At 33.0% G+C, this 17,061-nt stretch overlaps 2 protein-coding genes across 2 annotated transcripts; both read right to left on the reverse strand.

Moving 5' to 3' along the window:
- Window positions 1-3,483: 3,483 nt before the first annotated feature.
- On the reverse strand, window positions 3,484-4,033 carry LOC133698484 (stress-induced protein KIN1-like). Its single transcript, XM_062121421.1, has 3 exons — window positions 3,974-4,033; window positions 3,811-3,879; window positions 3,484-3,558 (listed from the first exon to the last, which is right to left on the reverse strand). Exons 1-3 carry the CDS (start codon window positions 4,031-4,033, stop codon window positions 3,484-3,486), a joined length of 204 nt encoding a protein of 67 aa, XP_061977405.1.
- Window positions 4,034-14,462: 10,429 nt separating this feature from the next.
- On the reverse strand, window positions 14,463-14,931 carry LOC133698611 (stress-induced protein KIN2-like). The gene is made up of 3 exons (XM_062121594.1): window positions 14,832-14,931; window positions 14,669-14,737; window positions 14,463-14,537 (listed from the first exon to the last, which is right to left on the reverse strand). The coding sequence occupies exons 1-3, from the start codon at window positions 14,889-14,891 to the stop codon at window positions 14,463-14,465; spliced, it is 204 nt and encodes a 67-aa protein (XP_061977578.1). The 5' UTR covers window positions 14,892-14,931.
- Window positions 14,932-17,061: the final 2,130 nt, after the last annotated feature.

The raw sequence follows: 17,061 nt of genomic DNA on the forward strand, positions 1-17,061 counted from the left end.
CTAATTAACCATAAACTTTTAATTTTGTGCAATTTTGCCCCTAACAAACTTCAATGCCAACCCTGAATTTCAGCGCCTTTTTTATTTTGGTCCTTAGTCATGAATTTCTTCAATTTAACCCTCAATTGACCGTTAAACTTTTAATTTTCTTAAATTTTACCCCTGATTTCAATCAATTGAGCCTATATAGTTTAGTGCCTTTTTCAAAATGGTCTTTGGTTGCAAATTTCTTCAATTTAACCTTTAATTGACCCCAAAACTATAATTTTCTTGTGATTTTACTCGTGATTTGAACCAATTAACTTTGTTAAAATTACATTTGATCACCTAAAATTTCAATATTCTGAATTAAGCCCAAATTAGGCTCCTAACTTATTTTTTCACCAATTAATCCCTCAATAAAATTAATTTGACCCATTTAAAGTATAAATTTGACCAATTTAAAGTATAATTAAGCCCCTGCACCTCATTAAATCCTTCAATTAATTCTAAAACATAAAACTTTAATTCGACTAATAATTAAATCAAATTGACCTATTAAAAATTTAATTATATCTTTGGGCTTAATTTTTATGTAGATTTATCCAATAATAATATAATTTAACCTTAAATCTGCATTGTTTCTCTAGTTTTTTGTGTGATGGGGTACAATTAGGCTCCCGATCTTATCCGAAATTACAACTTGATTTTTCTACATTTGAAATCCTTCCTCAGCGAGTTTTTCCACGTCGTCAGTCTTCTTACTATTATTATTTTATTTTTTATTTTTATTTTGAAAAGAGAAAAATGTGAATTTAGAAAATAACTCAAAAATGGGTTATGAAAATTAAATGCATTATTAATTTATAAATTAGAATTAAGAGTAATTTAAATGATTAATCAATCAATTCAATAATGTAAATATGTTAAATATTTCTGAAAGAAGGCATGAAACGAATTGAAAAACAAAAATTCTAGCAAAAAGACAAAATATTGGGGCATTTATCCTATACGTGTGCAAATGAATGAAAATCAACTTAGATAGAATAAGGGCTTAGAATTATAATACAAACTTTAGAAAAAACAAGTTTCTAATGTACGAGTATAGCTTGCCATCCCTTTCTCAAGTCATTGTTCTGTGTCAATTGAGAAGGAAAGAAGACAACAAGAGCCACACACAAACGACCAAAAAGAGGAGAAGGCAAGCTGACGGTGTTGATGATTCAACAAACACCATATCTCAGAAGGCCAGGGTTGGTGAAGGCTATCACCAGCAACAGATCACGGGTTTCGAGGCGGCGGCCGAAACTGAATCTGAGATCGTGTATAATGGGGTGACATTTGACAATTTGGAGTCGTTTTCTCATCAACATGTTCAGGACTTTGACAATGATCAGGTGGCTGTCAGTTCTGTTGCATCAACTATCAACGTTGCAGAACCAACTGTATCCACTTCAAGTTGTGCAGAGAACTTGCAACCAAATAAGGTCGTGTGCATCGACAATGATGAGGAGCCTTCTGCAACAGAGGAGGATGATGATTACCATCGAGAGCTTCTTCGACTGCTGGATTTCGATGGTGGCTCTGACTTGGCAGATGGGGTTCCGTTCATTCAAACAACACCTGAGGCTGATAAGGTTCATTAATTCTACACCAAAAGGATTGACTCCGGTTGAATCCCTTGCAATTGATGCTGACGGTTATCATCTTGACGCCCAAGTTTCTGGTTCCAGCCTTACAGCGGTTGGAGAGGGTTGTTTTCGCAACAGCTGCCGCAAGCAAATCCAACATGCCTGGTTCAAGAAAATGAAGTTCGAGATGATCTACAATCCTTTTTGTATGGAGAGCCCGTATGAGGTTTTTTTATTGTAGTGATCTATAATGGATAATGCTACTGCTGGAAATTCAAGAGAATCCGTTACCTATACTTCCGCAGTTTAAAACCTCCAGCAACTCTGATTTGATGTAATTTTATCTAAGGATGAAGTCTAGCTTCATCCAAAGTCCCGCCTACACTGGACTTCTATAACCAATGCATATATATACTTCTGAAAAAAAAAAAGGGTTCATTAACTTTTTGGTTTTAACATTGTCTTTAAATACTATTTTAGTTTTTTATTTGAATTTTAATAATTTGTTTTCAATCATTACATTTCTGTTTGCATGCTTAAACTGATAGTGTTTAGCCTGATATGTAGGCTTGAATTTGTTTTATACAATTTAAGGAAGTCATAAACTGAAACTCGGATAAGGCTGCCAGAGAAACTGTGTGTTCGAGTTCATACATATTCCACACCCATAAAATTACCAAATACAAACTTTATAAAAAAAAAAAAACAAGTTTCATGCATCAATGGGCTGATTTGCTTTAATAAAAAATATATTAAAAAAGATATCATGTTAAACCCACCACCAAGGGGTGAGAGTTATTTCTTTGGTCTAAATACAGACGATAATGAATTCCATGCTGTGAAGATCATTAAACATGCATGGACGTGATCAAGTGTTCTTGCATGTTTCATGATAAAGCATGATAATCTGAAAACAAAAGTTTCATACAAATAAAACATGCGTAAGTTGTACTGTTCTTGTTTTGCTATGCTAATTAAAATCCCTAACAATCCAACATTTTCTCTCTTTTTTTATTGCTATTTTTAATATATCATTCAACTAATTATTAACAATTTTACTATACAGCATATAGAAGAATGTTTTGTTCCCTACCTTGAGCATCCTTGAAATGGAACTGTTTTCAACCAAGGGACTGTTATATATATATATATATATATATATATATAGAAAAAGAAAAGTAACCTATAAAATGAAAGAATAAATTACTTGTTCAATATGGTTTTTTTTATAAATAGTTTTAAAACATTACTAATGGGTTACCAATAACACAACTATATCGGTATATTTCAGAGGTCGGAAAAAGAATTATTGCAAATACTACGATTACTGATGGGGTTATCGATAGAACTAGATTGTTGACATATTTCAGAAATTAAAAAATAATTACTAGAAGTGTTACTGAAAATGGTAATGCACCGACATAATTATAAAAGATATTTTGTTGGTGATATATTATATTTATAGAGAAATAATTAAAAATATCAATGATATTATATACTGTTTTCTTGTTAATAATATATTAAATTTATTGATGATGATTTGGGTGGGAAGGCATAATATTTGTTGTAATCAAATAGATTTAAGAAGGGAAATGGCATTTTAGGCCATTTGGACATCTACGGTCAATTGATGAAGCACAGCTGGAAAAATTTGAACGTGTACTGAACTGAAAGTATAAATTTTCTAACGAGGGCAAAACATGCATGTGCCTACAAACTTACGAGAAAACCCCGCAGATCAGAGAGATCTCTTCTTTATACAAAAGGAAAGACAAACAAAAAAACAAAAACAACGTGCTGAATAGATGAATATTGCATTTAATTTCTAAATTTCATGCAGCAGATACGATCATTGGACTCCATCGATCCAGCTTCACTTGTTCATGCCAGTCGCATTCTTTACTCCTTCAACAGCTTCCTGTGTCTTAGCCCTCACCTGCTGACCAGCCTACACAAAGAAAGAACTATAAAAAAAAAAATAAAAAAATAAAACACTACTGCAAACTCACTCGCCAAGAGTATCCGTGCCAAAATGTACAACTAATTATTAACACTTGTTGCGATTTTTATTCATGAGTGTTCCTCACTCTTTTTGGTTTATTGTCATTCTTAAATCTTATGCACAATCCATTGTGCCATTGTGGTGAGAATGAATTCTCTAAAAAATATAGAACATGAGATTGAACAAAAATATGTGAACCTCTTGCACTGATTCCTTTGCAGATTGAGCAGCATTGTCAGCTCTGTCCTTCAAGTTACTGGCCTTCTCCTGAAACAAACAAACTCGATATGTTATAGAGCATTACACATTAATTTATATATAAAAACAAAAGCAAAATAGAGAAAGAAATTCATAAGCTAACCTGAGCTTGGCCTTTGGTCTCACCAGCTTGGTAGCTCATCTTCTGGGTGTTGTCAGCCATTTTTGGTTATTGATTTCTTTGAAAGATTTGAGAGAACACAAATGAATTGAAAGCTAAAACACTTGAAAGATTGAAAACACAACTTTTGGTAATAAACACGAGCCATGGTTGCCGTAATTTATAGTGATTAAAACCAGGCCAATGCTTGACACGTAAAATGCTACGTGGAGTGATGGCTGAAATGTGTAAATTACTTAGACTAACATGTGTCAAGCTGTTATTGAGGTTGAGATTTTGGGACCCTTGGACCAGGGCGTTAGATTTTTTTCGTGTGCTAAGTTTTGACCGCTTATAAATTATGGAGTGACTGGGAAAGCGGTGACACGTGTTATTAAAAATTTTGATTTTTTTTATTTAAAATAAAATAATTTTTTTATATATTTAGATCATTTTAATGTACTGATGTTAAAAATAATTTTTAAAAATAAAAAATTTATTTTAATGCATTTCTAAGCGAAAAATACTTTGAACCGCCATCACTACCGCAATCATAAACAATCCCTTAGTCTTCTACCTATTCTCAATTTATTCTCCAATAAAAAAAACATTTTTCATCACATTTTTAAATAAACATGAACAAATATTATTTGAAGGGATGAAATCCTTATATTTTGATGGAGCATTTATGGGGAATTTTTACAAGATATAATAATGTAGTATTTTTTTTTTTCATTGGAGTAGGGTCAAATTAGTTTAGAGGGTCACATTACGTTGCAATTTGAATTGGGTTAAATTCTTTTGAACTTCAGGCAGTGGGAATCTATTTAATATTATTATTAAACTCGATCTAATAGGTCAAATTAAATTATAAGAGTTATTTTGACATAACCTAGTCTATTTGAGAGGTTTAAAAACAACTTAAATAATTAGTAAAAAACATGGTGTGACTTTCAAAAAAATCATCTCGGTTTTCTTTATATTGAGATGATGAGATATTCGATCGACCGGTCTTCATGGATTAACCTGTCAAATCCACGCTTCGGTGATGGACTCTGATTAGTACTTAAAAGTGCATTTTATATTATCATATTGTACTTTTAGTATCATTAAATTCCCCAACTTAAGCATGTTTTATAATAACAAGTCTGATAATATAAGATAGCTTTAATTTATGGTAAATGCTCATTTTAAATGTAGACATATCTCACAATTCAAATGATTGATTGATGTGATTAACTATTGAAAGTGAAAAGACAAAGAAAGGGCTAAGCTTAGAAAAGAGATGTTGGTTCAACTCAAATTGGAACACCATTCAGTCATTGGGTCATATCTGAAGTTGTAGATCTTGGAGTTCAATTTGGTTTATATGGATAGTGACACGACCAAAGAGTTGATGTTTTCTCCCAAGTGTAGGAGTGTCGAAGTAATAAATAACCCGACAAGATCGGGGTAGAACCATAGGGAGGTTAACTGTATAAACTACAAATAAAGAAGTAGATAATAGCAGAAAAAGAGTTGAAGAGAGCTTTGAGATGTGATATTGATATAAGGATTAAACAAGGATAAAATAATTGTCAAGGTTAGAGGATCCACTAATGATATTTCAAACAAGTATAGTATAAACTCTTTTTATTACTCAACTGGAAACCACACACAAAGGAGGTTCCAATCGGATTATAAATTGTTAACATGATTACATTAGTTATCTTATTCGAATAATGCTAATACTTGTAAATGTTGTCAGGTATTCATGATTATAATTTATGTTAACAACAAATCAAGTTCCTTTCATAGCATATATGTCGGTTATACCATACGGTTGGGCTATGAAAGTGCCAAGTATTTGTTGTACCAAGGGTTATATAACATAAATCTAGATTAACTATTTAACAGACAAAGTATTAAAAGTGAACAAGATAACAAATACAAAACATGTTAGTATCAAACATTAAAGTCCATGTTGAGTTTATACTATACCTTATTCTTACACCATTAGTGTAACCTTTTCACCTTGATATAATAAACTTAGCTTAACATAATGAAAAAGAGAAACATAAATAAACAAGAGGAGAACATGATTATATAAGTATAATAAAGGAAATGAAAGGCATAAATAAAAGATTAATGAAAGCAAAACTTAAGCATTACAAAAAGAGAGAGAGCAAGAGCATGATCTTGATCTGAAAACCAAGATGCCTAAATGCATGATAAATGCCTCCTTTTATAGGCTAAAATTTGAAACTATTGATTTGATAACTAATTGTTGAGTGGGTGGCCACATCTTGACTTGGTGACAATCTTTATCTTCTTATCTGAACAAAACGTCATTGATAATGTTAGAATTTGAACAGATTTTCCCTATAAGAGTTCTAGGAAATTGTCTCAAATTTCCAACAAAAAAAGAATCGGTGCATTTGAACTTCTAGAACTCAAGATATAGGCTGGACACTGAACAATGTCTAGGTTGCAGGAGAAATTCTGACTTCTTCGTTATTGCTAAGATTTGGATTTCCAGAAACAGAATTAAGTCTTGAACTCCTATGAATGTTTTAGGCCTATGTCTTAGCTTTCTAGCCATATAAACCAAATTGAAATCCAAGATCTACATCTCTAGATATGACCCAATAATTGAACAGTGTTCCAGTTTGGACTAAACCAACATCTCTTTTCTAAGCTTAACCCTCTCTTTGTCTTTTCAATTTTAGTAGTTAAAACTCATCAATCAATCCTTTGATTTATGTGATAGGCCTACATTTAAGATGAACATTTACCATAAATTAAAGGTATCTTATATTATTAGACATATTGTTATAAAACATGCTTTAGTTAAGGAGTTATTGATACTTCAAGTGCAAAATGATGATATAAAACCTCGATAAAAATACACTTTTAAGTACTAATCAGATAAAAAGCTAAGATATAGACCTAAAATATTTATGAAGAGTCCAAGACTCAATTCAGCCGTTTTGGAGTCCAAATCTTAGCATTAAAAGAGAAGTCTGAATTTGTCTTGCAGCCTAGACACTATTCAGTGTTCACTCCATATCTCGAGTTCTAGAAGTCCAAATGAGCTCATTCTTCTTTTAGTGGAAAGTTGAGACAGATTCCTACAACTTTCATAAGACCACTTTGCCAAATTCTAATTGGAACAATGACATTTCATCCAGAACACAAATCCATATATGAACCATCAAGTCCACTAAGCCAATAGTTGGCTACTAATTCAATAGTTAATTACATAATAAATAGTTCTTTTTAGCCTATAAAAGGAGGCATTTGCCATACATTTAGGCATCTAGGTTTTCAGATCAAGATTATTTTTTGCTTTGTAATGTTCAAGTTTTATTTCATGTTTTATTTTCATTAATCTCTTGTTTATGCTTTTCATTTCCTTTACTAGTCTTAGTTAACTTATATCATAGTTATGTTCTTATCTTGTTTATTTATGTTCTTCTTCTTCATTATGTGTAGCTAAGTTAATATTGTCAAGGTGAAAAAGTTTCACTAATGTTGTTAGAATATGTATAATATAAACTCAACTTGGACTTTAATGTTTATATCCAAGAAAGTTTTTTATTAATATATCTTATCTTTTTATCTTACTAATTCTTAATACCTTGCTTGTTAAATGATTAATCTAGATTTGTGTTGTATAACACTTGGTACAATAAATGCTTGATCCTTCATAGTCTTCGGCTGACATCGTTGTTATAAGAGGAACTTGATTTGTTGTTAATATAAGTTAGCATCATGAATTCCTGACAATATTTAAAAGTATGGGGTTACTAAAATAAGATAATTAATATGATCATGTTAAAAATTTATAATGAATTACTAAGGATAAATCATCTAATTGGAACCTCCTTTGTGTGTGGTTTCCAGTTGAGTAATAAAAAGAGTTTATACTATACTTATTTTTAATACCATTAGCGGATCCTCTAACATTGACAATTGTTTTTATCATTGTTTAATCCTCACATTAATCTCACATCTCAAAGTTCTATTTAATTCTTTGTTTTATTATATTATATATATTATTTGTAATTTATATAGTTGACCTATCTGTAGATCGACCTCGGTCTTGCTGTGTTATTTATTACTTTGACACTCCTACACTTGGGATAAGACATCAACTCTTTGATCGTGTCAGATTCTATTGAGTCTAAGAACTTTATTTTTTAAAAACTAATTTTTAATGAATTATACAACAACAACAACAACAAAACAACAACAACAATAATAATAGATACTTGTAAAATTAAGCACAAACCAATGTCAAGATATTTGTTTGAGACTATAATAACCTTATAGAAAATAAATCGAATAATTTAAGAAGGCAAATTTAAAATCAAGTAAAAACAATGACAAAAGAAAAAAGAAAAATAAAAGAAGAAATGAAAAAAAGAAAAACCACTTGCTTCATTTTTTTATATAAATAGTGAAGGAGTTCGTTGCCCCCCAAAGTTTTATATTATACATATAGTAGAAATTAATATTTTTTTATTAATTGTTATAAGTGTTTTGTTACATAAATAAATTTTTATTTTTATTTTGGTGATATGTGAAATAATGATAGTAGATTATGTTGGACATCATTACAAATGGTAAATATCAAATATATTAAATCTAACATGATAAATACATGATCCAATCCAAGGTATGAGTTATTGATTAGATTAACCAAAATTAATCCAAATTAACGACATTTTAATATTTGTTTAAAAAAAAAAAACAAAAAAAAAGTTAAAATGGTGTTTTTTTTATATAAACCAAAATTAATCCAAATTAACCAGCAATCCAATTAGCCTGGTCAAAATACAATTTGATTTATTTTTTTTATATAAAAAAAATAAATCAAATTGTATTTTGACCAGGCTAATTGGATTGCTGGTTGACCTATAAGGTCGATCAAATCACATTAGGTTAAACTCCTATCTAGTTTAATTTTAAATCTAGTTTGGGCCAAATTGTAGGGTCAATACATCTAAGAGTTAACTTATTAGACTGAACCAGATTTAACGAATACTAGTAAATATTCATAAATAGATTCTCTTTATAACTAGGATAAATATAATGAAAAGTGTAGGCTTTCTTTCATTAACAATTTCACTCGTGTTTGTCTAGTAACTAAGTGTTTCCCTCACCCGAGAGGTTTTCCCCACTTTTCCAAGTTAAAAGATAAGTGGAATACATAAGTAGAATAAGTTAATTAAAGTGCACAACAAGGTTTACAGAAACTCTTTCCCAACCTTTATTAATCTCGTAAACAAAGGAACACACTATATACAAATCTGTATGTGTGCTATGCATAAAGATTGTATGCTACACCAAGCTTACATCGCTTACAACCAGGAGCTGCAACAACTATTTATAGACAAGCATTTACAAGACTCAATTTCCATTCCTACATTTAAGGAAGTAGTGGGACATTATCTCAACCATCTTCACACATTAACATATTAGCCCCATTATCTAACAAGTAGTGGGTAGTTTTACCCTATAATCCCCCATGATCTTAGTGGATTGAGATCATTTCCAGCCATGCTCCCACATTTTCTAGCACATTCCCATGTTCGTGGATAACTTCCCCCACTAACAATCATGGCGTAACCGCCCAAAACCACTTGCGTAATTGCCTATCCTTGTTGTCCATGTTGTTGTTGTGTCTCTTGCTTGCTTTGGATAATCCTTCGTTCAAGTTTCAGATCGTGCCAAATTTTTGCATAATTGCCCATCCTTATTTGTTCTACATTTAAGCTATTGCACGCTATCGAATTTGCATCTGCATATAGACTGCCAATGTCCGCGACAACCCCTGTTTTCATCAGCCTACCCCATGAAAAATTTTCCTGTATGGCCTGGACAGTCCAATGTCCAGCCCATGTTCATCAAACAATCTGCACTACCAATTTTCCTTAACGAACCTACAGTTGCACAAATCTGCGCTTCCAATTTTTTCCACTGTTGACATGACTGCCAGCACCCAAAGCACTATTCTGGATAGCTTGCCGAATTGTGCACCTTATGCACATTGAGTAGAAGAGTCAGTGACAAGGGTCCAGCCTAGTTGATGAGGATTTGGAGGTGGCCAAACTGCCTTGAGCGAGGCAGAATTGGAGGAGTTTTGTAACTTTGACGACGGAAAGATCATAGTGATGGAAATAGAGTTGATTGCTGTACAATGGATAAGTAAGCAATATTTAAATTTTATGCTTGCAGTTTTGTCATGTAGAATGGTTGGAGAATTAGATGTTTGTATGATGTGGTTCTTCAAAGTGATTTTGTGTGAATGTATTTTGTGAAGAGGGATGGATACCTTAGATGGTTGTGATTAGCATCTGAACTTCATGAAAACATGCTTGCGAGTATGATGTGTTTGGCATTTATGGAAAACTATAAAGCCAAAATAGAATTGTGTCACAACTTGGCTTTGAAACAAGTTGATGAAGATTCAGTGGATTAAATTATTATTGAATATGGGCAAAGCTAGAGGTTTCATAGGGAGAAACATGGATGTGACAAGTAACAGATGTGGTGCAAGGGTACTTAAAGTTTTTCTGACGAGGGCGTCAAGTTCTTTTGGTGGCGGTGGTTTGTAACAATGTCAAATGTGCATGAGATGCACACTTCGACAGGCTATTTAAAATAGTGTTTTGGGTGCTGGCAGTCATGCCAACAGTGGAAAAAATTGGTAGCGCAGATTTGTGCAGCAATAGGTTCGTTATGGAAAATCAGCAGCGCATATTGTTTGACAAACATGGGCTGGATGTTGGACTGTCTAGGCCAGGTAGGAAAATTCGTTAGGGGGTAGGCTAACGAAAACATGGGCTGTCACATATAATGGTAGCCTGCACGCAAATGCGAATTCGGCAGCGCGCAACAGTTTGTGCAACTCATGGGTTCGACTCGGCACGATCTGAAACTTAGACGAAGGACTGTTCAAGGCATGTAAGAGACACGACAACATCATGGACTACAAGGATGGGCAGTTACGCAAGTGGTTTTGGGCGGTTACGCCATGATTATTAGTAGGGGAAGTTGTCCAATAACATGGGGATGTGCTGAAAATATAGGGGCATGGCTGAAAATGCTCTTAACCCACAAAGATCATAAGGGATTATGGGGGAGAACTACCCACTACTTGTAAGATAATGGGGCCATTTTATTCATAGGTGAACATGGTTGAGATAGTGTCCCACTACTTCCTTAAATGTAGGAATGAAAGTTATGCCTTGTAAATGTTTGTCTATAAATAGTTGTTGCAACTCCTGGTTGTGAGGGATGCAAGCTTGGTGTAGCATGTGTTCTTTGTGCATAGCACACATAAAAATTTGTGTATAGTGTGTTCCATTGTTTACGAGATTAATAAAGGTTGGGAAAGAGTTCCTGTAAAGCTTGTTGTGCACTTGATTAACTTATTCTACTTGTCTTTTAACTTGAGAAAGTGGGGAAAACCCTTCGAGTGAGGCAAACACTTAGTTACTAGGCAAACACGAGTGGAATTGTTGAAGAAAGGTTGAGTTTAGTGGAGACTAGGCTGCCACACAGGTCTATTATGGAGCGAAAAATTTATCCCGTGACAATTGGTATCAGAGCGCGGTTGCGTAGGCAGGATGACAAGACTGTGTTGTGGATAGATCGAAAGACTGATTTGTTGAAGCTATCATTGGGGTAATTTGCGAAACTAGTGGTTGAACTTTCTATGCCTAGAGCTATGGAGGCAATCCAAGAAAGACTGACTTGATTTGAAGAGTTGATAGGGCCAATTCCAAAGGATGTAGAACAACACTCTATCAATGACAAGTTGATGGAAGCCATTGAAAGTGCTGAATGAGCTGAAAGCTTGTACATTAGTCTCGTGGCTGAAACAAGTGAAAGGTTAGAAGCTGTAGAGGAAGCAATTAACATCTTGAAAAAGGACATGACAAACACTTTTGTAGGGACAAGTATTTCTAAGTCTAAGGTTCCGGAATTGAAACCATTTGATGGGGTGCGAAGTTTTAAAAAGTTGGAGAACTTTTTTATGGGACATGGAATAGTACTTTAGTATGGCTAAGATTAGTTTGGATGAGCAAGTGAACATTGCAGTGATGTATCTCACGAGAGATGCGAAGTTATGATGGTGGATAATGTCCAAGAATGATCTTAATGCTGGAAAACTGAAAGTTGAGACATAGGAGATTCTGAAACGGGAGTTGGAAGAACAATTTCTTCCCAACAACACGTTCTGGATTGCGAGGAAAGACTTGAAGAAGTTGAGGCAAGATGGGTTGGTGCGGGAATATGTGAAGAAATTTAGTTTTTTAATTTGTGATATTGATAATATGTTCGAATAGGACAAGCTATTCAATTTTCTTTCAGGACTTCAACCATGGGCACATATGGAATTGCGAAGGCAAAAGGTTTCAGACTTGTCATCAACTATTGCTGGTGCTAATGGGTTAGTAGATTTGAGGCCAAATGACAGCGATAAGAATGCTAAAAATTCTAAAAATTCAAAAGGAAGGCTAACGGTAACAATTCAAAATCAAAGTTACAATGTTTTATTTGCAAGGGAAATCATTTTGCAAAGGAGTGCCCGCTGAAAGCACAACTTAGTGCTATTTTCATGGAAAAGGATGGGAAAGGAATAACATACATAAATCCTATACATGTGCTTAGCACTGAGTAGAAGAGTTAAGGACAAAAGGCCAGCCTAGTCGATGAGGATTTGAGTGTGGTCAAACTGCATTGGGCGAGGCAAAATTGGAGGAGTTTTGTAACTTTGATGATAGACAGATCATGGTGATAGAAACAGAGTTGATAGTTGTACAATTGACAAGTAAGCAATATTTAAATTTTATGAAAGGGATGGATACCTTGGATGCTTGTGATTAGTAACATGATAAATACATGATCCAATCCAAGGTCCGAGTTATTGATTAGATTAACCAAAATTAATCCAAATTAACAACATTTCAATATTTGGGTTTTTTTAAAAAAATAAGAAGTTAAAATGATGTTGTTTTTTTTTAAAAAAAATAAGTCAAATTGTATTTTGACTAGGTTAATTGAATTGCTAGTTGACCTGTAAGGTAAATCAAATAACATTATGTTAAATTTTTATCTAGTTTAATTTTAAATCTTGTTTAGGCAAGTTGTAGGGTCAATACATCGAAAAGTTCACCTATTAGACTGAAGTGGAATTAACAAATACTAGTAAATATTCATAAATAGATTCTTCTTATATCTAGGATAGATATAGTGAAGAGTACTGTAGGCTTTCTTTATTCACCTGATTTCATTTCTATCGGTATGAACATATATATATATATATATATATATATATATATATATATGTTTTAGTATTACCATAATATTATTTTAACAATTAAATACTCGATCTAGTCTAATAATTATTTAATTGTATCCATTATATCGACACAAATCTTGTAATCTTGATATTGAAAGTCAAAGTAATGTGATTACTAAATATTAGAGGAAACCAAAAAAACTTCATTCACATGCGTAGCTTGTCTACCTTACTAATATCTGAGATGATTTATTCGATATTTAAGGTTAGCATACAAGAAACCAAATTAAACTATATTCATGATTATTACTGTTGCGGGGCGATGTTGAGTGGCGTCGTTTCACCTCCTGTGATGATGTTAGGAAAAGAAAGAGTTTTGGGTATAATAATTAATAAAGTTTGATTATAAAGATAAAAAATCATCATTTAATTTTATAATTATTAGGAAATTTATGTTAGGCAAGAATCCAGATAAAAGACTGGTTGTGCAACGCAAAGACGCGTTACTCTCAGTGTCGATGGAACTAGACCATAAGTAACCTATTGTCTGTAACTCTGTCGGTATATTTCAGAGGTCAAAAAATAATTATTGCAAATACTATTATTACTAATGAGGTTATCGACCGAACCAGACTATCAATATATTTTAAAAAGTTAGAAAATAATTATTATAAATGTCACTGCTAATATATACACTGACAGAATTATAGATGATATTTTATTGGTGACATATTATATTTACTGATAGACAAATAATTAAAAACATCTATGATATTATATATAATTTTTTTTGTTAATAATTAATATGTTAAATTTATTAAAAATTGATTTGGGTGGGAAGGCATAGTATTTGTTGTTATCAAATAGATTTAAGAAGGGAATTGGCATTTTATGCCATTTGGACATTTGGACATGTAGGGTCAATTGATGAAGCACTAAGCTGACACTGTTATGATTTCATAAACTGAAACAATTGAACATGTACTGAACTTAAAGTAAAAAATTTCTAATGAGGGCAAAACATGCATGTGCCTACAAACTTGCGAGAGAACTGCAGATCAGAGAGCTCTCTTCTTTATACAAAAGGAAAGACAGAAAAAAAAAAAAACAAAAACAACGTGCTTGGTAGATGAAAATTGCATTTAATTTCTAAATTTCATGCAGCAGATACGATCATTGGACTCCATCGATCCAGCTTCACTTGTTCATGCCAGTTGCATTCTTTACTCCTTCAACAGCTCCCTGTGCCTTTTCCCTCACCTGCTGACCAGTCTACACAAAGAAAGAACTATCAAAATTAAAAAAATAAAAAAACGCACTACTGCACAATCCATTGTGCCATTGTGGTGAGAATGAATTCTCTAAAAAATATAGAACATGAGATTCAACAAAAATATGTGAACCTCTTGCACTGATTCCTTTGCAGATTGAGCAGCATTGTCAGCTCTGTCCTTCAAGTTACTGGCCTTCTCCTGAAACAAACAAACTCGATATGTTATAGAGCATTACACATTAATTTATATATAAAAACAAAAGCAAAATAGAGAAAGAAATTCATAAGCTAACCTGAGCTTGGCCTTTGGTCTCACCAGCTTGGTAGCTCATCTTCTGGGTGTTGTCAGCCATTTTTGGTTATTGATCTCTTTGAAAGATTTGAGAGAACACAAATGAATTGAAAGCTAAAACACTTGAAAGATTAAAAACACACAACTTTCGGTAATAAACATCAGCATGGTTGCCTTAATTTATAGTGACTAAAACCAGGCCATTGCTTGACACGTAAAATGCTGCGTGGAGTGATGGCTGAAATGTGTAAATCACTTAGACTAACACGTGTGAAGCTGTTATCGAGGTTTAGATTTTGGGGCCCTTGGACCAGGGCGTTAGATTTTTTTGTGTGCTAAGCTTTGACCGCTTCTATAGCGGAACATCAATGATGCGCTTTTGAACAACAAGTTTGGGTTCTTTATAGATTGAAGCGAAATATTGGACTGACTTCAACTTAGTCTTCTAACTATTCTCAATTTATTCTCCAACAAAAAAAAAAAAACACTTTCAATCAAAATAAACGTGAACAAATGTTATTTGAAGGGATGGAATCCTTATATTTTGATGGAGCATTTGTGTGGAATTTTTACAAGAGCCAATAATGTAGTAATTGTTTTTATCATTGGAGCGGGTCAAATAAGTTTAGAAGGTAACCTTATGTTGCAGCTAGAATAAAAATAATTTTTTTGAACTTCATACCATGAAAAAATATTTAGTATTATTATTAAATTTATCTAATACATCAACTTTGAAACTTTTTAATCTAATTCCTTAGCTAACTTGATTTTAAATTAAATTATATAAAAGTTTTCTCGACCTAACTCAATCTACCTTAGGGTCTAAAAACAACAAATAATCGATTAAAAATGACTTTTTAAAAAATCATCTTGGATATTCTATTTTGAAACTACGGGATATTTAATTGACCCAGTTTTCTTGGATTAAAATGTGAAATTTACAATCTGGGTGATGAACTCCAATAAGTCTAAGAACTTCATTTTAAAAAAACTAATTTTTAATTAATTATACAATAATAATAATAGATGCTTGTATAATTAAGTAATGTCAAGATATTTATTTGAAATTACAATAACTTCATATAAAATAAATTGAATAATTTATAAACACAAATATAAAATCAAGTAAAAAAATATAATAACTGAAGCACAAAATGTTAAAACCAAATACAAACTTTATAAAAAAACAAGTTTCATCAATGGCCACTTTTATCAAATTAGGAAAGTCATTGATCAACTAATAAAGGATGAGTTTGGAATCTTTTATCTAAAGCAATAATATATAACATCGTTCTTCTTCGTAATAAACAAATAAATAATAAAATCTTTTGAAAGTGTAGTATTTGTTTCAAAATATCAATCCCCGATCATGGCCCGTGGGAGGGGAAGGATTCAACATGAGATTGTTAGGTTTGTTGTCATTAATGTGCAGCAACCATTAATGGACAGTATCGTCCATTAACAAATGCAGCAGCCCTTCCCAAATATCAAAGGTTGGCAGCCACCATTGTTGAAGAAGAGCTGGAGTTGGTGGCACTATTCTTGCCTATAAATAGGCAACGAGAGAAAGCAGCAAAGAGTAGAGAGAGAGAGAGAGGCAGAGCTGTAGAGAAGGGTTGCCAATGGCAACAACCCTACTGCCATTACAGCAACTACAAGTGCACCAACGAGATGAAGAGTGAATGTAGTGCAGAAAAAAGAGAATAAGAGAGAAAGAGGAGTAGCCGAATAAGAGAGAAAGAGGAGTAGCCCTGCCCTGCTGCCTTGTGCAGATGTGTGAGAGCAATGAGAGTTTAGTTTGAAGAAGTGATCCTCCTCCTCCATGTGTGTTGTATCACTTTCTCTATCTATCTCTAACAATATGAATCTCTCCCGTGGATGTAGGCAGTTTGCTGAACTACGTTAAATATTGTGTCTCAGTGTGCTAAGCCTCCAATGAGCAACTATCAAAACATCATTGGTCGGAATTTCCCCAATAATTGGTATCAGAGCATATGGTTTAAAGTGGTGTTTGATTTTTGCCCAAAAATGAAAGTTGTCAAAATGGTGTTTTGACTATACCACTATGTAGAGGAGGAAGAAACGAGTACATTGGTGAAAACAATGCAAAAATTAGACGTCGGACATGGCCATATGCGCCATCACGCGCTGGCGAAGAGTCTGTCCACGTGCACAGATGCGCCCTACGCATGCGATGCGTCTTCTTCACCTGGATGGGCTGATCGACCCGA

The sequence above is a fragment of the Populus nigra genome, chromosome 7 (genome assembly GCF_951802175.1).
Source record: "Populus nigra chromosome 7, ddPopNigr1.1, whole genome shotgun sequence".
NCBI lineage: Eukaryota > Viridiplantae > Streptophyta > Magnoliopsida > Malpighiales > Salicaceae > Populus > Populus nigra.

What these genes read in the sequence shown, in the direction of transcription:
- LOC133698484 (XM_062121421.1), bottom strand. Translation starts at nt 4,033, where the DNA reads ATGGCTGACAACACCCAGAAGATGAGCTACCAAGCTGGTGAGACCAAA. An exon ending in AGACCAAAGGCCAAGCTCAG is followed by an intron (nt 3,880 to 3,973) that starts GTTAGCTTATGA and finishes TGTTTGTTTCAG; the next exon opens with GAGAAGGCCAGTAACTTGAA. An exon ending in CAAAGGAATCAGTGCAAGAG is followed by an intron (nt 3,559 to 3,810) that starts GTTCACATATTT and finishes TTCTTTGTGTAG; the next exon opens with GCTGGTCAGCAGGTGAGGGC.
- LOC133698611 (XM_062121594.1), bottom strand. Translation starts at nt 14,891, where the DNA reads ATGGCTGACAACACCCAGAAGATGAGCTACCAAGCTGGTGAGACCAAA. An exon ending in AGACCAAAGGCCAAGCTCAG is followed by an intron (nt 14,738 to 14,831) that starts GTTAGCTTATGA and finishes TGTTTGTTTCAG; the next exon opens with GAGAAGGCCAGTAACTTGAA. An exon ending in CAAAGGAATCAGTGCAAGAG is followed by an intron (nt 14,538 to 14,668) that starts GTTCACATATTT and finishes TTCTTTGTGTAG; the next exon opens with ACTGGTCAGCAGGTGAGGGA.